This window comes from Ictidomys tridecemlineatus, chromosome 5 (assembly GCF_052094955.1).
Source record: "Ictidomys tridecemlineatus isolate mIctTri1 chromosome 5, mIctTri1.hap1, whole genome shotgun sequence".
NCBI lineage: Eukaryota > Metazoa > Chordata > Mammalia > Rodentia > Sciuridae > Ictidomys > Ictidomys tridecemlineatus.
In genome coordinates, this window is record NC_135481.1 from 6,932,843 (window position 1) to 6,953,933 (window position 21,091).

At 34.7% G+C, this 21,091-nt stretch overlaps 1 protein-coding gene across 1 annotated transcript in view; it reads left to right on the forward strand.

Moving 5' to 3' along the window:
• Ireb2 (iron responsive element binding protein 2) overlaps window positions 1-19,095 on the forward strand; it is a 54,343-nt gene extending 35,248 nt beyond the window's left edge. The window contains exons 13-24 of the mRNA XM_005316852.4: window positions 1,799-1,915; window positions 3,580-3,739; window positions 5,008-5,143; window positions 6,413-6,497; window positions 6,812-6,968; window positions 7,354-7,478; window positions 9,632-9,736; window positions 9,829-9,971; window positions 12,475-12,622; window positions 12,706-12,828; window positions 15,100-15,285; window positions 16,013-19,095. Of these exons, the coding sequence (XP_005316909.1) occupies window positions 1,799-1,915; window positions 3,580-3,739; window positions 5,008-5,143; window positions 6,413-6,497; window positions 6,812-6,968; window positions 7,354-7,478; window positions 9,632-9,736; window positions 9,829-9,971; window positions 12,475-12,622; window positions 12,706-12,828; window positions 15,100-15,285; window positions 16,013-16,123 (1,596 nt within the window). The 3' untranslated portion in view covers window positions 16,124-19,095. The remainder of the gene's footprint in view (window positions 1-1,798; window positions 1,916-3,579; window positions 3,740-5,007; window positions 5,144-6,412; window positions 6,498-6,811; window positions 6,969-7,353; window positions 7,479-9,631; window positions 9,737-9,828; window positions 9,972-12,474; window positions 12,623-12,705; window positions 12,829-15,099; window positions 15,286-16,012) is intronic.
• Window positions 19,096-21,091: the final 1,996 nt, after the last annotated feature.

Below are 21,091 nucleotides of genomic sequence, written 5' to 3' on the forward strand. Positions count from 1 at the left end.
CTGTTAAGCTTTTATTTATTTTTTTAAACAGGAAAATCCATTTTCTTAGCTTTATTTATCTTAGCATGTCCCCACCCAATATGAACTCTTAATACATATACTTCTTTGTAGGGATTTCCATTAGAATACAAATAAATAAGCTCCACAAGGACAAGAACTTTGGTATTGTTTTCTCGGCTTCTAGAATAGTGCTTGGCATAGTAAATATTCTTTTGTGGGGTGAAGGGACAGGGTGCTGGGATTGAATTCAGAGGAACTCAACCACTAAGCCATATCCCTGGCTCTTTTTAAAAATTTTTATTTAGAGACAGGGTCTTACTGAGTTACTAAGCAACTCACCATTGCTGAGGCTGGCTTTGAACTCATGATCCTCCTTCCTCAGCCTCCCAAGCCGATGAGATTACAGGCGTGTGCCACCACACTGGGCTAGTAAATTTTCTTGAAGGCTAATGTAGAATACATTGGAATTGAATTTGTGTTAACTTCTCTGATTATTTTCTGTTTTTTTTTTTTACCTATGTTGAATCTAATGTTTTGTCCACATTAAAAAAAAAATGGAAAGAATAAGAAAAATTAAATGGAAAACTTGGGACGGTAGAATAAAATGGAAAAAAATATGGCAATTAAAAAAACTGACCAGGGGCTGTTGCTGTGGCTCAGTGGTAGAGTACTTGCCTTATACACTGATATTAGGTATTTAACCCAGGGAATTTTACCACTGACCTATAGTTCTAGCTCTTTTATTTTTTATTTTGAGATAAGGCCTCATTAAGTTGCTGAGGCTGGCCTCAAACTTGTAAACCTCCTGCCACAGCCTCCTGAGTTGCTGAGTTTATAGGTGTGCACTACCACACCTAACCCCAATAATGATTTTTTAACCAAAGAATAAAAGACCCTTTGAAACCAGGTGGAGAAAACCCTCTTCTCTGCTGTGTATTCCTACAGCACCCTTTATTGACAAATTTTACCTCATGGAAGCTGATAGAGGAGAAATGTGTTAATAAGCATTACCTACCTCCATGATCTCAGAACAAACCAAGTGTGTGAATTTAGAGTTCTGAGGCAGTATGGGATAGCTGGCATGGGCGTCTACTTTATCATCAGGCATATGTTACAACAGTGTCTATGTTTGAGGAGAGAAAACATTAGGAGACCCCAGATTTCATGTAGGTTACATAATTTGATGTTGTGGGAGTTTGATTTGAACTGATCTGCTTAATCTTATCAAGTTATGTTTCATAAATTTAAAAATGTTTTTCTTAAAGTCTTTATTTCTAGGAGAGTGTTTCACCATTAAAGCAAATTATGTTAAATGATAAATGAATGTGAATGTACTCATTCTGCTTCAGAAAGTTGCCGCAGCGGCACAATTCAGGAGCCACTTGTCAAAAGAAACGACTTTATTTTTAGAACACACACATCAAACCACACAGCTCCTCAGGAAAATCCTCAGAGCGCAACTGCCACCACTGGCTTCTCACAAGCCTCTCCACCTCCCCCACTACTCCTGCTCTTGAGGCTGATTGGCTGGGTCAAGTGGGCAGAGCCAAAAAAAGTCCCCCAATGAGCAGCTCTGTGGTCTGAAAGGGCAGGGAAACAGCCCAGTGAGCATCACCGTAGAGGAGCCAATCAGTTGGCAGCTAGAAGTTTGCTGGGGCCCCTGTGAGCCAATCATCAGCTGGCAGCTGGAAGTTTGCTGGGGCCCCTTCGGCTGTGGCTCTCAACAGAAAGTAATGCTTGAATTGGAATCTGTACTTAGGATTTCTTAATTTCTTCTCTTCCTCTTTTGTTTTCCAAGGTGATCCAGATTAATCTGAATTCAATAGTTCCATCTGTCAGTGGTCCAAAAAGACCTCAGGATAGAGTTGCTGTGACAGACATGAAAAGTGATTTTCAAGCTTGCTTAAATGAAAAGGTAAGTTACTTAATTGTTGTTATATCCATCAACATGCTTTATGCTAAGCAGTGAAGAACCAACAAGTTTATGGGATTGATCCGTAAAATCACTCTTCTGCTATATTTGTTATATATATATTATAGCCCATATCAGCAGCACTCTATTTTTCTTTCTGTCCATTGTGCAGGTCAGTTATTTTGTGAGCTTATTCCTGGTTCCACTGTGAGGATCAGAGGCTGTCTATTTAAATTAAATTTTAAGTTAATCATAATAGTCTCATTTCAAGTGCTAAATAGCTGCATGTGGCTGTGGCTCTTGGCTTGAACTGCACAGATACTGAATATGTACATCATCAGAGAAAGTTTATTAAATTGTACTGTTCAAGAATTTTGTGACTTCCCAGACTAGGATAACATCACTCTACTGGGACATTACTCACATAAAATCTGATAAAATATAACTGAATAACAATTGATTCCTTTGGCTTTTGCGGGGTGGGGGGGTTGTATTTTCTGAGAACCATGGTGTTAGTCTGGTTTTCTCTGTTCTATTACAAGAACTATGAGTTGGTTTTCTTTTCAGAGACTCTTTTTTTTTTCCTTCTTTCCTTTTTATGGTACTGGGGATCAAACCTAGGATGGTCTGCCACTGAGCTACATCCCCTAGTCTTTTTATATTTTATATTAAGACAGGGTCTCAGTTGCTAAAACTGGCCTCAAACTTGGAATCCTCCTACCCCATCCTACCAAATAGCTGGGATTACAGGTATGGAGCACTGTGGACAGCTTTAGAGCCTTTCTCTTTATGATTTCTTCACTTTTTATTTGGAAAATGTTAAACTTATACCGAAATAAAATAGTGTAATGAGTTATTGTGTATGTGTCACCCACCTTCAATAATTACTGGCTCATAGCCAATCTTGTTTCATCTCTTGCACTCATACACAGGGTCATTTTAGAGCAGATCTTCAGAATAGAAAGAATTTGTACCATTTCTTGAGAATTACTGTAAGAAAGAATGAATAGACAAAAACAAAGCCAATTAAGATCTGGATTTTGGCTGGTGTGGTGGTGGATGCCTGTAATCCCAGCGGCTAGGGAGGCTGAGGTAGGAGGATCACAAGTTCAAAGCCAGCCTCAGCAATTTAGCAAGCCCTAAGCAACTTATTGAGACCCAGTCTCTAAATAAAATATAAAAAAAAGGACTGGGGATGTGGCTCAGTGGTTAAATGCCCCTGGGCTCAATCCCCAGTTTAAAAAAAAAAAGAAAATATCTGGGTTCTGGGTAGTTGGATGGATTCGTTTAGTAGATAAGTTTTTTTATTTTTTATTTAATTTTTTAAAATTTCTTTAGTTCCTTGAGCCTTTTTATTTAATTTGTTTATTTATATGCAGTGCTGAGTCACATCCAGTGCCTCACACATGCTACACAAGTGCTCTACCACTGAGCTACAATCCAAGCTCAGTTTTTGCTTATAAAAACCACCAAATTTGTATCATGATTATTCAAATCACACTTCAGCTGAATTATAACTACTGAATGTTATGGACTCTCAGTGTCAGTTATAAATAGAACTTTGAATGTTAAATCATCAGATGTCAAGTGTCTGTACTTTCTGCCAATCTTTTTTTTCTATACAAATTCATTATGTTTAGCTTATATTTATGTGCAAATCCATATAGGTTGGATTTAAAGGCTTCCAAATTGCAGCTGAAAAACAAAATGATACCATCTCTATTCATTATGAAGGAAGTGAATATAAGCTGTCTCATGGATCAGTGGTTATTGCTGCAGTAATCAGTTGTACCAATAATTGCAATCCATCTGTCATGCTTGCTGCAGGTAGGTTGTGGTTTATAACCATGTTTTCTTGTCCTAAAATTGTTTTTTGCTTTTCTGTTGTAGTCATGGATATCAGTCTCTATTTGATATTGAGAGTTTCTCAGATCTTAATTAGGTCCTAAGGAGCCTGAGTTTGATTTATACTGTTAATTTTATTTTATTACAGAAAGGTAATTTTTTAAAAATTGTAACTTACATATCTATTACTTGTAGCCATAGGTCTGTTTCTTCAGTTAATTTAGAAGTATAATTGGTGTTTCTTGGTTTTCTACAAGAATTTTATTATCCCAGTAAGGAGGATTCCATTGAGAGTTATAAAGGAAGTAAAAGATTATTGACAAGGATTGTAAATGAAATCAATTTGTTTGTAAATGATTTCATTTGTTTGTAAATTTGTTTACAATTTTGATTGTAAATGAAATCAACTGTTCATTAGAACAGTTCTTTAGTTGTATAAAACCATGTAGAGTAAATATTAAATTACCCTGAATTTATTATGATGACAGTATTTAAACATGGCTCATTTAGCTGGGTATGGTGGCACAAAACTAATGCCTGCAATTTGGAAGGCTGAGGCAGAAGAATCCAAGTTCAAGGCCATTCTCAGCAACGTAGTGAGACCCTCAGCAACTTAGTAAGACCTTGTCTCACAATAAAAAATAAAAAGGGTTGGGGATGTAGCTTAGTGTAAAACATTCCTGGGTTCAGTCTCCAATACTAAAAACAAAAAGCAATAACAAAAAAGGGTTCATTTTAGGTGGAGGCAGTAGCACATGCCTGTAATCCCAGCAGTTCAGGAGGTGGCAAGAGGATTGCATGATTGAAGCCAGCCTCAACAACTTAGCAAGACCCTATCTCGAAATTAATAATTTTTTAAAAAGCTGGGGACATAGCTTAGTAATAAAGTGTCCCCAGATTTAATCCCCACTTGTTAAAACAACAAAAGGTTTTATTTACTCATACCTCTTATATGTGTATATCTTTTTATTTTTTGTCTGTGTGCATGATACTGTGGTGTCAACCCATAGCTTAATAATTTACAATATAACAGCTAGTATATCTATTATAACTTATCATTTGTTTTAAATGAGCAAGTCAGTAGAATAAAATGAACAAAGTAGTGACAATAAATATGAATTTGTATGGGTTTTTACTCCAAATAGAATTTGAGTCTAATCCGCTAATTAAATTCTTTCTTGCTTCCTACTCTAAAACAAAAGAGAAAACGCTCCCATTAATAAATACATCATTGTTTGTTCACTTTGCAGGTCTTTTGGCTAAAAAGGCTGTTGAAGCTGGTCTCTGTGTTAAACCTTATATTAGAACAAGTTTATCTCCAGGCAGTGGGATGGTTACACATTACCTCAGTTCAAGTGGAGTATTACCATATCTTAGTAAGCTTGGGTAAGTGACAGTTTTATATTGACATTGGTGTTTAATAGGTATTGAAGCTGCTTATTAGGGCTTTTCATATACAAAGAGAAAGAAAAAAATATGCTATAGTTCTACTTGTTACTTTGCCATAACTACACAATCTCTGATGCCTTGAAACTCAGCAAACAGGACATTTCTGATGAGCAGTGAACTGTGCTGGCTATTTAGAAGAAGAACATGTAATCACTAAGCTTCAGGATACTTAGTTGGAAAGAAAAGACAAATAAAAACCAGGTTAATAGTGACAGTATATATAGTACTATGTAATTTCCATGATTTGTATACAGTTGAATAAAATCTTAGAGATTGTGTTTATTAATCAGTAAATAAATGAGGTTTTGTAAGGTTATTTGGTCTATAGAACATAGATTGAATTGTCCCTGAAATTTGGTTAAAATAAACATTTACATTTTTTATCAAAAAACTAATTGATGCTAGTTGTGTTTTCTGTATATTTTGAAACATACTATCTTATATAAATTATCAGTTCCTTTGAAAGCCTGATAAATTTTAGATGTTTTTGTAATTTACAAGTATTATTTTAATTTACAAGTAACTTACAAGTATTATGCTCATAATCTTTTAGCTATATCACCTTGGAATTATTGACAGGTACCCTTCTCTAGCTTACTTGGTTAAGAATTAAAAGATTTATTCATAACAGAGTGCCTTATTTTATTTCTCAGGGGGAGGGAGGGTCTTTGGTGAAATTGCTGTAGCCAGATTGTCTTGATACAGTTTAAGCAAACATGTTGGATGTAAGTACAAAACAAATATTTTAAAAGGTTATATTATACCAAGTGGTATTTGAGAAATTTTTTCATGTAGCGTGATAGATTCTGTTGACCTGATAGGGAATGCCCAAAGTATCAGGGTCCTTCAAAAGTTTGCATTCACTACAGATAAACATGAGAATTAAACTTGATTGCTCAAATGTTGTGAAATTAATATATTGATGAAGTTTAATCTGTGTGTCATGAATATCATTTTGAATAATCTTATTGCAATAATGGAAATGAGGAACTGGGACTATAGCTCAGTGGTGGAGCACCTGCCTAACATGTGTGAGGTGTACTGGATTTGCTTCTCAGCACCACATTTAAATAAATTAATTAAATAAAGTTCTATCGACAACTTAAAAAGATTTAAAAAATAGTAATGGAAATGAAAGATAAGACTTGTCCTTTCTTTGCAAATGTGATATGCTATCTACTCATGTTTCATTTTTTTAAAATGCAGATTTGAAATAGTTGGCTATGGTTGTTCAACATGTGTGGGAAATACAGCACCATTATCAGAAGTGGTTTTAAATGCAGTAAAACAGGTAATATATGTGTATTGGCAAGATATCTTAGTGGGTTTTTTAAAAAATTATTTTGTTATTATAGAAAATATATATTATTATATTTCTGTAACCTTTTGGGAAGAGTAACCTGTGAATTTAAAACAGTTCAAAGAACTGTTTCTAGGTTTTTAAAATAGTTCCTATAAAGAATTAGTTTATTTGCAGGATTTATAAAATTTGTGATGTTTTTTATTTTCTTGCTCAGTCTGTAATATTAGAGATTGCTTATATGATTATCCAAGTTTGTATTAGCTCTTGAATGTATTCATTTGTGCAATCCCCCCTCCCCCCAGGGAGATCTGGTTACCTGTGGAGTTTTATCTGGAAACAAAAATTTTGAAGGTCGACTTTGTGATTGTGTTCGTGCCAATTATCTTGCCTCTCCACCCTTGGTGGTGGCTTATGCCATAGCTGGCACAGTGAATATAGATTTCCAAACAGAGCCTTTAGGTATGTTTTCCTTTCTGAGTGTGTGTGTGTGTGTGTGTGTGTTTTCCCCCTAGAAGATATTTTTGAAATGTTTAGTGTACCTCCATTCTTTGATTTCATAAAGACTTAAAACATATAGTTAATAATTTCTGTGTTCATGTGAAGAAATGTAAAATATACAAGTCATTAGTCCTTTCAGCTGCTTAAGACTGAAGCACCCTGTTGCTGAGTTATTTCCTTAGTTTCTGTGATAATGACTTTGAAAAAGACATGAACATTTAAAGTTGTTGTTGTCGTTATTTCCTTAGTTTCTGTGATAATGTCTTTGAAAAGACATGAACATTTAAGGTAGTTGTTGTTGTTTGTTTGTTTTTAAAGAAGAAACATGTTAAAATTTTTTAACCAGGTACCGACCCTACTGGCAAGAACATTTATCTACATGACATCTGGCCTAGTCGAGAAGAAGTTCATCAGGTGGAGGAAGAACATGTTATATTATCCATGTTTAAAGCACTAAAAGAGAAGATAGAGGTAAGAGTCTTGTTTGTTTCTGAAATAGTTTGATAAAGTCACAGTGTCCTTTTATTTCATGAATCTTACTTTCTGGCTAGAATAAAAATTTAAATTAGCCAGATATGGTGGCACAAGTGTCTGTAATCCCAGCAGCTCAGGAGACTGAGGCAGGAGGATCGCAAGTTCAAAGCCAGCTTTAGAAATTTAGTGAGGCTCTAAGCAACTTAGTGAGACGACTCTGTTTCTAAATGAAACATAAAAATGCTGGGGATGTGGCTCGTTGGTTTTTGCCTCTGGGTTCAATTCCTGGCGTGTGCACACACACACACACACACACACACACACACACACACACACACACACACAAAAAAAAAAATAATTGTAATAATTATGTTATTTGGAGTACACAGTTTTTAATGAGTTATATAGCCACTTTCTATCTGGAATTATTAATTACAAAGACAGTGCCTGGGATAGAATCGATTTTATTTACTTATTAGAAATATGTGGTGGCCACTTAACATTTGGTATCCTGAATGTGGGCACACTTCATAGAAACTGCCCTTGTTTGTCACTCCCATTCAGATGGCTCAGAAATCAAAAGAAGTAAGAGCAAATCTTGCTTTCACCAATTCCTTAGCCATTTACTTTACCTTTCTAGAACACCAGTGATGTTTTTTTTGTTTTGTTTTGTTTTGTTTTGTTTTTTTAGTGAGAGAAGGGGGGAGAGAGAGAATTTTAATATTTATTTTTTTTTAGTTATCGGCGGACACAACATCTTTGTTTTTGTATGTGGTGCTGAGGATTGAACCTAGGCCGCACGCATGCCAGGCGAACACGCTACCGCTTGAGCCACATCCCCAGCCCCAGTGATGTCTTTTTAAAGTGCCTTTTCAGAGATGCTTTTATCACCTGTAAGCAAATTCAGATACACAAAAATTTATAAACAATATGAATGAAGGCAGAAACAAACAGTCAGCAAATATTTGTTGGGGCCTTACTATGTGTCAGGTACTCTTCTAGGTGGTTGGAATACATAGTGAACAAAGCAAAATTCTCATGAGGCAGACAGTAAACTGTAAAGAAAATAATTAGGTAAATTGTACATTGTGTTAAAAATAAGATCTATTAGAAAAACATCAAAGAGAATCAGTTCTTTAAATTTGGGAAATAGAATGCAGTGTTATATAGGAGGATGACTGAAAAGCTAACATTTAAGCAAAGCTTTGAAGAAAGAAAATGAATCTGCCTCATAACTGAACAAAGATAAAGACTTTTCAGGTAGAGGAAAAGTGTAAAAGCCTTACAAAGGGAACTGTGGTGAGTACAGTGTGACTAGGGCATAAAGAACAGGAAGGATGGTATAGGATATGATGTCAGTGGGAAGATGAAGCTCCAGATCACCTAAGGAATTTTAGGTCATTAGAAGAAGAGCCTTTGACCCTAAGAAGGAGAGCAATGGGGGAGGTTTTGAACAGAGGATCACTTTGATATCATAGTGAAAATATTTCTGTATGTGGTGCTGAGGATCGAACCCAGGCTGCACGCATGCCAGGCGAGCGCGCTACCGCTTGAGCCACATCCCCAGCCCTCATAGTGAAAATATTTTGTGGGGAGAGTTGGGTAAGGAGGATAGAATCAGAAAGACCAGATGAAGGTAGTACAAGGTATAAAAAGTGTTGATGGAATGGATCTTTGAGGTAGCAGTGGAAGTGGTAAGAGAAATGGTGAGATTTTGGATATAGTTTAAAGGCAAGACCAGTAGGCAGTGATAGGGGACAAATATATTCTAAAAATGTGGAAGTTTTTCTTTGTGATAACATTCCTATAGATTAACAGCACATTTAATCTCTCTTTTGCAACATGTGTAGATCTTTATTAATTCTTAAGCTTTGGGGGGACTCTATAAAGTCTTTTCAGTTTAAGTTGAAACTTAATTATTAATGTATTCTGGAGAACATGGTGGGTTGGAATTTGACAGTCTTTATTCATTCTGTCAAAAATGTCATATGATTTTATAGAATGTACTATGTTAGCTTTCTAAATAGATAAGGCTTTTTTTTCCCCCCTCTTTTTCAACTGACCTAAGTATTACATTAATCCCTTGAACATTTTCCTAAGTCACTTTCTTTTATCTTTGTTTTGTTAATCAACCCAAACTATATTCACAGATAGGAAATAAGCGGTGGAATTCTTTAGAAGCACCAGACTCAGTTTTGTTTCCATGGGACTTAAAGTCTACCTATATCAGATGTCCTTCATTTTTTGATAAACTTGTAAGTACTGTTTTTGTTTGATCTTTTTAAAGATTGTTATAGACTAAAAACCTTGTGAAATATTAAATGCTTTGAACTTTTATACCTTGTAGACCAAAGAACCAGTTGCACTGCAGCCTATTGAAAATGCCCATGTCTTATTATATTTGGGAGATGCTGTTACAACAGATCATATATCACCTGCTGGGAGTATTGCTAGGAGTAGTGCTGCCGCTAAGTATTTGACAAATAGAGGGTATGTATACATGGTTTTGGGTGTTTTTGTTTACCTTCTTTTTACTGATAAAGAGGCTTATGCTGTGTTCTTTTATCCAGTAAGTAAATATTTTCTTAGGTAATTGTTAGTATCTGTGACTTAAGAACTGGGGGAAACCTTTACACCAGTCTTTGCTTATAATTTTAGAAATTGAAATTGCTATTTTAAATTAGGTCCATACAGTCTAAATAAACAACTGATAAACAAGATATTTCTTTTTCAGAGCTACTTTGTTGAAGTGTAAGCTTCGTTTAACCTACCAGTTGAGGCCTAATCATTTGGTTCTAACCAGCTTCCCATTATTGCAGTACAATAAATGTGTGTTTTATGAGCTATAAAATGTACATTCATGAGGCTAGGGTTGATGGTTATTAAATCAAAAGACAACTTCTTTATCTATTTATTTATTTATTTTTAGTTGTAGTTGGACACAATACCTTTATTTTATTTATTTTTATGTAGTGCTAAGGATTGAACCCAGGGCCTTGCACGCGCTAGAGGAGTGTTCTGCTGAGCCATAACCCCAGCCCCAAAAGATAACTTCTTGATCCTAAAATTTTATAGAAACAATACATTTGAATGTAAAAGCCATTTATACAGGAAATACAGATCTAAAACCAGAAGATTTTATTTCATTTCTATATGATAATGATGTAAGTTACTCTATTATACAACTGTTTTGCCATCAGGGACAGTTTTGCTAAAAGTAAACTTTGTAGTACTGGTTTCTGATTAGCTTTTGGATGCTTGTATGATGCTTGAACAATTCAAATTGTTCAAGTATTTTTTTTTAATTGAAATATCTGATAAAAATAAGGGCTATATAACTTGGTTTGACCTATAATAATAATACATTGTTTTTATTACAGAGTGGTTACAAATTAGTTAATCTTTAATCTTCCAGCACTGCAAAAGAAAAGAAAAAAAAATAACTTGGTTTCACACTTTTAAAATGTATTATGAATTCTTGAGTACATTTAATTTAGTAGTTATCATCAGAATTTTCTAAAAAGACACCCAAATCCCTACCACTCCCATCCTGAACCAAATGAGAGGCAGATAAAAATTGTTGTTGAAGTACTTTTGTCCAGTTATTTATCTTTTAAAAAAGTCATTTATATAGATAAAAGTAAACATCCCTAACACCCCATTGTGGGGGGTTTTTTGGTTGTTGATTTTTTAAAATTTAATTTTACTTTTTTTTGGTACTGGAGATTGAGCTCAAGAGTGCTTTACACTGAGCTACATCCCAGTCCTTTATTCTTTCTCCCCCCCCCTTTTTTTTTTTTTTTGGAAACAGGGTCTTGCTGAGTTGCTGAGGCTTTTTCAAACTTGTGATCCTCCTGCCTCAACCTCCCTAGTTGCTGGGATTACAGGCATGCACAAGTGTTCTCTGCTAATAGGGAGTTTGACTTTATAAATGTTTTCAGCTAAAAAATGAAGAAGGAATGATTGAATTTAGTATCATTGCATTTTCTAGTCAATCTATACAATGATGATCAGTTACTGATAACATTCCAGGAAAAGACAACAATTGGATATAGTGTGCCTCCCAACCAAAGTACATATAACCTATGAAGCATTGTTTCCAAAAATTAAAAAGCCTAAATCTTATTGAGTCACTGGATCTGATGACATCTGGTTTATAAGAAATAAGAGGACAGAAAAACATGTTATGTGATACCATTGGGTTACAGTCAACATAGTCTAGATACAGAAAACTATATAGCAAATGATCTAGTTTCTTTAGATAAAATACAAGGAAGGAGTTGGCAGGGAGGGAACATATAGATTATAACAGACTTGAAATCAAATAAATACGTTTGTAAGCTGTACTTACATGCTGATTTGAACAAACCAACTTAAAATAGTATGGAGGGCTGGGTTGTGGCTCAGTGGTAAAGCACTTGCCTCACGTGCATAAGAGCCTGGGTTGATTCCCAGTGCTGTTTTTTAAAAAAAAAGTTGGGGAAAAATCAAGGACATTTGACTATTGACTGGCTGTCTGATATTTTTAAAAATTATTTTGAGGTTTTTTTTTTTTTTAATGAGGCTTAAGAATGGCATTTTTTTTAAGTGTAGATGGACGTAACTTCTTTCTCTTTTTCTTTTTTTCCTCTCTCTCTTTCTCTCTCTCTCTTTTTCTCTCTTTCTTTCTCAACCCCAGCCCCAAGGATAGCATTTTTTAAAAGAAGCCATATGTTTTTTAGAGAAACATTGGAACATACAGTTAGAATATAATAGAGTTTTGCTGAAAATTAATTTACTAGGTGTGATTATAGAGGAAAAAGGAATCTATGAATTGTTTATTATAGGTTGGTGTTAGGCTCATAGATATTTCACTGTTCTGTTTTCTCTATTTTTGTAGTTGCTTGAGTTTTTCCACAATTAAAAAATTTTTTTTTGAATTAAGTTTTACATTTCAGTAATGCTTGGTTATTTTCCATTGGAGTAAAAACTGACTTTTATAATCTTTTCGTAGCCTTACCCCTCGTGAATTCAATTCTTACGGAGCCCGAAGAGGTAATGATGCTGTGATGACAAGAGGCACTTTTGCAAATATCAAGCTTTTTAATAAGTTTATTGGAAAACCAGCTCCCAAAACAGTTCATTTTCCTTCGGGACAAACGGTAAGGATATATACAAAGTATTGAGGCAGTTGCTCACAAAATCAAAATTTGTATTAAAGAGTTTGTGTCTATTTAATCTACAGCTAGATGTATTTGAAGCTGCAGAGCTGTACCAGAAAGAAGGTATCCCACTGATTATTTTAGCAGGAAAGAAGTATGGTTCAGGAAATTCGAGAGACTGGGCTGCCAAAGGACCATATTTACTGGTACTGATTTTTAAAATTTATTTTCATAAGCTTAAAATAAATTTTAATATTCCCCTTTGTCAGTAACATCCGCCAGAGTTTATTTAGCTTATTTGGGTGACTTCATGTTGATGGGTTTCTTTTCAGTAATTTCAGATCATATTTTGTACTCATCTAGTTGTGTTAAATACTTTGATTTTTATTAAACCTACATCCTATGTGAGAAAGTCAGTATGACAGAGGGAAAGGAGATCCTGTCTTAAACTATGGCCATATAATAATTGTTTATACCTATTGATATTTGTACTTTCCTACTTCTCATTTAATTTTCACTGATTTGCTCTATCAAAGGTTAAGAGACTCAGAGGTAGTAGATCAAATTTCTCTCTCTCTCATCCATGCATGAGAATACATGTATAAACCGTATTCTCTCTCTCTCACACACACACTCCTCCCCCTCAAATATGAGATGATGGTGCCTGGCTATCTGCTTGGAAGACATTTTTCTTTAGATGGCTTCTTTGTTGCAGGGCAAGTAAGCACTTTGCTGGAGATAATCATTATGTGACGTGTGCTTGCTGCCATTTCATATTTGAAAGTGCTTCTTTTTATAGCTGTAATTGTAAAACAGCTGGCCAAAGTGCAGTCTTCATAGCCTATTATTCATACTTCATTCTTTTTGAATCTTTAATCTCTTCCTTAAAATGTAAACACTCTAAGGAATTGTAGGAATAAACCAGATTATCTTATCTTTAAGTATTACAGGTGTAGGTTCCTTTTATTCTAAAAAAAAATTTTGTCTTATTTTTTATGTTGAAAGCTTCCCTGATGTAGTAGGTGATTCTGGCTCTCCATTCAGATAGACATTTAAAAACTGGGTATGATCTGGATTTTGTCTATTAGTAGGTCTTACATTGGATGATAAACTAACTTTATCATTCAGAAGCCTATATGTCATTATCTGTTTGAGGCCATTCAGTTTCTTCAAGGAAAGAGACTTAATTCAGAATGCAGACATCAGCTTAATCTCCATCTGGCTTTCTCAGGCCAGCCTTCCCCTATTACTGACGTGTTCTTAGCAGGGGTAAGTCCTCCCAAGGGGTGAAAATTGCTTCATAGGTGGTTAAAAACATTAAAAAAAGCTGTTTTTATGTAAAGTACAGGTAAACATAGTACATAAACAAATACACAGAATGTTTGCGGTATTAAGATTTTGAAAGGAATGGGGGAAAGATGGAGGAAGTTGTCATTAAGGGGGAAAATCTTAAGAGGCTCCTTAGACAATAATGGAAAAAAATTACAGAGCCTCCCTAATTCATTTTCTCCAAAGATTAAACATTTTATTTTTATCAGACTGGGGATTGAGCTAGGGATCGTACTGCTTTTTGTACCTCAATGTTCTGAAAGTTCCATATATCTCTAGTCTCAAGATTTCCTTGAGCCCTGTTTACAGACTGACTTTATTGAAATCATTCTATAATTTCATCATGCTTCAGTATCAACACTATCTGATAAATCTATTTCTGTTTTCTAAATATTTATAGAATTTTCTCATTCCCTTTGTTGCTATGAGTTTAGATCATTATTTAAATGGCATTTCCAGAGAGAATGTTAGTGAACATGTTAGATCCATCATGTTTAAACAGAAATCCTCCTTAGGAGTCTATATGATGTCAGAATAGCCACCTGTCTTCTGTAAATAAAGGCAAAATATGAACTTTTATTAAAAATTCTTATGTGAGTAACTCCCTGAGCTCTTCCTATATGGTAGGCTGTCAGTGCTTAACCCTGAAGTGGCAGGGGTAGGCAGAACAACAGGGACCTTTTAAAAAAGGGAAGTAGGGGGCAAGTACCAGCCATTGAACTCAGAGGCACTCAACCATTTATCCACATCCCCAGCCCTGAGACAAGAGTTGCTTAGTGGCTCGCTGAAGCTGAAGCTGGCTTTGAACTTGTGATCCTCTTGTCTCAGCCTCCCATGCTGCTGGGTCACAGGCATGTGCCACTGTGCCTGGCTAACAGGGAACTGCTATAATTAACTTTGACCTTTTCCTTTTTTTTGGTGCTGGGGATTAGAACCCAGGGCCTTATGCATGCAAGGCAAGCACTCTACCAACTGAGCTATATCCCCAGCCCAACAATTAACTTTGATACAACAACATTGACCTCAGTATAGGGTATTAGGTTAAAAGTATTTACAAAAAGTTCCAAGTAGATATTTTTATTTTAAAATGCTCAATAAATCACCTTTTAGAAATGATTGGAGGAAATAACAATGTACATTTGTTACAGGGTGTGAAAGCTGTTTTGGCTGAAAGTTATGAAAAAATACACAAAGATCATTTGATTGGAATTGGCATAGCTCCACTTCAGTTCCTTCCAGGAGAAAATGCAGATTCCTTGGGTCTCTCTGGCAGAGAAACATTTTCTTTAACATTTCCTGAAGAACTATCTCCTGGAATTACATTAAACATAAAGGTATTTCTAAAATTTTTAAATATATTATTGCACAGTATACTCAAGTAAATGGTTGTAAATTTAATATGGAAAGAGTTATAAATAGCATACTGTCAGTTAGTGTACATAAGTCCTAGTTTAAGATGACTGTTTCCTACATTCTTAAAATGGGTAAATACAGTTTATGTTCTCTGAAGAAAAGTAGAAAGGAACTGAGTGCTTAGTCTAGATAAAAGACATGGAGGGAAATCTTGACTTCCAGTTACATGTGCCAACTTCTTCCTATTTTTTCAGCTTTCTCTCTTGATCTAACTTTAACCCAAAATGAAGGCAGAAGTTCAGGGTTAGAATGGAATTTTATCTCTAAAGAGAAAAAGGCAGAGTAGTAGACATTACATGCAATGAATAACTTGGTGTAAAATGAATATTGATAATGAGTAGGAATTTTCACAAGTTAAAACCTAAATCATTTGATTTAGTGTTCTCGGTAGTGTGATACTTGTCATTTAGAATTAGTAATGAAAATACCTGTTTTTCTACTTAACTGTGAAGCCTGTAGTCAGATAGTCAGGTGTTTTTCAAGCAACAAAAGGGTTTTAGGCAGTCTGAATTTATGAAATTAGAACCAGGACAGTCAGACAAAATGTGCCACGTAGTCATTGAACCTGAAGACAAATGATCTTAACTACTACTAAGTAACACTTTGAAGATTTTACCACTCACATTAGATGTTTTTCTTTGTTTAAAGACAAGTACTGGAAAAGTATTCAGCGTGATTGCTTCCTTTGAAAATGACGTGGAAATAACATTGTACAAACATGGAGGATTATTAAACTTTGTGGCACGAAAATTCTCATAGTATCTACTCACCGTGGATGTCTTTGATAACTGGTAACTGCAAACCTTTTGTGCTGGACCCAGGAATCCTTGCCATGGAGCTGCAGATAGTCCCAGTATACTCACTTATTTCATCCATGGATGTAAATGATTATGAATCAACGTAGTGACTGAAATGAAATCTTCTTGATTTTAAATAATATACGAATGGTGCTATTAACATTGCTAAAATCAATGTGTGGAGTGTGTTGTGGAAGAGATCTGTAAGTATGGGTTGGGGGGGGTGCGAATATTTTATCTCAGACCATTTTGTAAATAAAGGCAGAATTTAAACTTGTGTTAAAAGATTCTTATATGAGTAATTTCCTGAAGTTGTTTGTTTAGTTTTGCACCTATAAAACTGTACTACTGTTTGTTGGTTTAAGAGTAGCAGATTGAAATGAGAGAAACCAAAGTAGACTCTAAATTAGTGGATATTGGAAATCTGATTTATTAATGGACTTTTTAAGTGTAGTAATTCCTTTTCAGAATTGAGCTGGACACAATTGGCATTCCTACTTTGTAATATAAGCCAGGTTTATCCTTTGTCTCAGTCTAACAACAAGGAATAGAATCCACCCCACATGAAATCATTCTGTCCAGCCAAAGTTTCCTCCACATCTGAAGATGGACCATTGCAGAATATAAATGATTATGTGGCACACTGTATTTACAGTGAAAATATGAATTGCCTTGATGCAGCCCTTAATTTTTCAGTAATTTGCCACTGTGCCCCTCCGGCAAGCCTCAGATGACATTACATTAATTGGATGAGATCATTTTGCTCATCTTATGTGATACTCTTACTTCTGTTACCTACTGTAGATATCACCAACTGACATTCCACATTCATTTTATGGATGCTAAAGAGAAATTGAATCATTAAACTCTAGCTTGATTTCCTCTAGACTTTTAAATTATCCACCCTGAATTATATGGGTGCTCACCCCTAAGCATTTTTTAAATGTTAATACTTCGTAATTTTTTAAGTTGACTTTCTGTCATTTCAAATCATTATTTACTTGGGATGTATGATTCTATTAATTTTGTTATGGTTTGTTTGGTTTTAACCAAAGTGGACCATGAGGATAAAACACTTAAGTTGTTGCTGTCTGAGTATTAAATATTCTCAGTATGCACGTTTACCATATCACATCAAATACTCTGTCAACAAGGTTATTTGGTAACTTTTTTAAAAAGGTTGGATAATTATTTTCAGAAAATCCTACACCTTTTTTTAAATTAAGAAATTAAGCTTAGCAGCAAAAAGTTAATTGTAATGATTTTTTTTTCACATGAAGATCTTCATATGACCTACTTAAGTTGCATTTCAGAATTAGCTTATGTTGCACAGAATAAAACATTACTGATTTTAAGCTATAATGCTCAAACGAGTAGGTGAAGACCACTGAGAACTTTGCACAGAATCAATCATACAGTCTTGAAAATATTTTGCAGATATATATTTAGTCAATAAGTTGAGCTAGATTTTGACAAAACAACTTCCCTTGTTTATTTAATTTTTTATAAACATTTTTCTTGGTATTTTCAAGTCATATTGTGTTCTTGATATATGCTATATATGTCAGTGCATGTGTTTTTGATTTACCTAAAAACATGAGTTAAGAATGGAGAATTTACAAGTTGAATGTTAAAATATCTGTTACATGCTTTGAACTAGTAATTCCAGATTGTGTGAGAGGGAAAATATAAATTTTTAAGGCATACTGTATCATCGAGGGGCAGAGTTATGTACATCAACAACAGCTGATCCAAGAGTTGATGATAAAGCTAGCTGGCTATTAATTAAAACATTGGCATATCCATTCTACCTAGTCCAATAATGATACAAACATATCTTGTATTTCAGGAACAAGATCAAGTTTAACTCTTGCTTATATACAGTGAACCATAGGGCTTGATAAGCATGGTTTTAAGTGGGGGAGGAGTCAGAAATACTAGCGTGGATATCTTATAATTCTGCCATTAGCCAAATGCTGCAAAAATGTGGCATCTATTGTTTTTTATTATTTTATGTACCTCTTTTGTTGACTATATAAGTAATTTCATGTTACCAAAAAAATATTGTGTAAAAGAAGTGTAATAGGCGTACAAGAAAGCAAATCAGTATTGTAAACTTAAGTATAATTTCAAAAGTTATTAACCAACAGCAGCATTTTTTTTTATCTTTAAAAACTTTATGCTACTATCGCCATTTTCATACCTTTGGGTTTTGCTAGTCCTATTAAATGAGTGAAAGTGTCATCCAGCCACTGAATTGGCATTGTTATTTATACTTAAAAAGTTCCCAGGGTGACAGTTGTTGTTATATCCTGTTTTATCTTCATGCTGACACTTGAATGAGAGGTAGCAGAAACCCTTTCACCAGGTTACTTGGATTTTCACTGGTAATTGTACTAAACGCTATAAAGCTAAAGCTAAATTGGAGTCATGGGTAACATTGTATGCATTTTGTCTTCACAGTAATGAGTGACAGGATGAGGAGAAATTATTTGACTGCCATTTTTCTATGGTTGAATTAAAGGACACCTTTTTTTTTTTTTTTTTTGCCTTTAGGTTTAGGAAAAGATACTAGGATACTGTATGTTGTTGGCCTTATCTTAGTTTGATTTGGAGTATAAAAAGTCGGGGGGAAGGGGATGGACTTTGGCTTTCTTAGTGTTTTTTTGTTTTGATTTTTTTTCCCCCTAAAGGGGGACAGTGCTGATGTTTCTATCAATTTTACACACAATATGTGGCTATGGAACCATATATCTCATGTATCTATAAATCATTGTCTATTATTTAAAAGCCAACAAAACAGTATAACAGTTTTAAGTTCAATAATGTTAAGTATTGTATAGAAATATATTGGAGGCAAAGTTCAGTTGATGACAATTGTGTATATGTTACTGATGCTGTAAATTATTTTTAATAAAGAAAATTGTATTATCACATTTGACTCATAAAGTAATTTTGTAGTAATTGAAAGTAAAACACTATGCCTAAAAAAAAAAAAAAAAAAGACATGCTAGGCATGATCGTGCATGTGTATATCTCAGTTATTCCAGAGGCTGAGGCAGAAGGATCACAAATTTGAGGTCAGCCTCAACAACTTGAGACCCTGCCTCAGAACTTTTAAACAATTTTTTAAAAGGCAAGGGGATGTAGATCAGTAGTAGAACACCCTTGAGTTCAATCTCCAGTATCCAAAAAGAAAAGAAAAAGAAATTGGTTGCAATCTAAAAATTTCTCTTCAAATATGAATCTAATATATGAAACATGATATGTCAAAAGCTTTGTAATGTTTTGAACAACCAATAAAAAAATTAAAAAAAAGAAATGTATTTAAGAATTCAAAATAAAATACTCATCAAGTAAAAAAAAAAAACAAATATGTTATCTAAATGTTGAGACAGCTATTCCCAACACAACTGCCAGATGTAAACCACAGTCATTCTCATGAGTCCTTATCTCTAGTTGTCCCTTCCACTCTAGGGCAAATATAAATGAAAATCAAGGTAAACATTTGAAATAGGGGTAGGCTAGTCTTAAGTTGAATTTGATTCCAGGAGTGTTCTAACAGATACATAGATTTTTTTGAATTAGTGTAGAGCTGAAAAGACTAATCTCGGGATCCTTTATACAAATAACATCTCTTAATTGGGCAGCCTTTTAACAGTCAAGAAGTGGAGACTGCCTACTGTGCTAGACAATCCATGCTATTCTCTGAAGTTTTGATGGTTAAAAAAACTTTGTTTAGAGTTGAAGTCTCCTTGTAGTTCATACCCACTGATTCTACTTCTCCCTGATGTGTCTGTGCATCTTTTGTACAACTAAAAGTGAAATCTATATTTAGGTAGACTGAACCCTTAACAAATTGCATCTATATAATCTCCATACCATGGGTCTTTTATTATGGAGTTAATTTAACATTCAGGACAAATTTGGAGGTCTCATGCTATGAATTATGTATTTTAGGAGAAACTAGGTTGGTTTTGTTTTGCCAAAATAGGATTTTTGACCCAGGGCCTCAGTCATGCTAGGCAAGCAGCTCTACTGTTGAACAATATACCCAGCTCAGAGAGAACCTTTTCTGGATGCAGGATAGAGGAACGGTATTTTGGGGCCCTGTTACTTTAAGACCAGCTAATGGTGCCACTTACTCCCTCTGCCACAAGTCAGCAGCTCAGAGCCAGACCTAAAATAATATTTTGTAAATATGGCCAGCTCCTCACTGATCTAAAAGAATAGGTCCTTTCTCACACTCTTACCAGCAACCTAAATGAGTGATTAAAGCTTATTTATCAAAATTTGGCATTCATAAACCAAAATGGTCAAATTCAAGTTTTCTAAGGATTCTAACAAATTTTCTAAGATGTTTGCAATACAAAGGCTACGGCCAGCCTGGGCGTACGCTGATAGTTTGAATATCCAGTCTTGGAAGGAGACTTACAGTATCATTAGTGTTGTATGTATTTGACTTAGTTTTCACTTGATATTAATTTTGCTTTTAAATTAATTTAGTTTTCATGCAGATTTATTGTTTTGATATGAGCTGTTTGGCTTAAGTTCTCCGAAATATTAGACCATAAAGCTTGTGTTTAGTCGAGTGTTGTGGCATATACCTGTAATCCCAGCAACTTGGGAGTCTGAGGAGATCACAAGTTTGAGGCCAGCCTCAGCAACTTAGCAAGGCCCTGTCTCAAAGTAAAAAGAGCCGGGAATGTAGCTTAGTGGTACAACACCCTTGGGTTCAGTCCCCAGCCTGCATTCAGCATATAGATATATGCCACAAAAGGAGATTTCCATCAACTGTAAGCTATGTAAATGACAGTGGTCCTGTGAGATTGTATCACCTAGTGACTTAGCTATTTTAATTTGTGTAAGTACATTGGTGTTCACACAATGAACCTGCCTAAGGATGCATTTTTTTTAGACGTCCCCATCA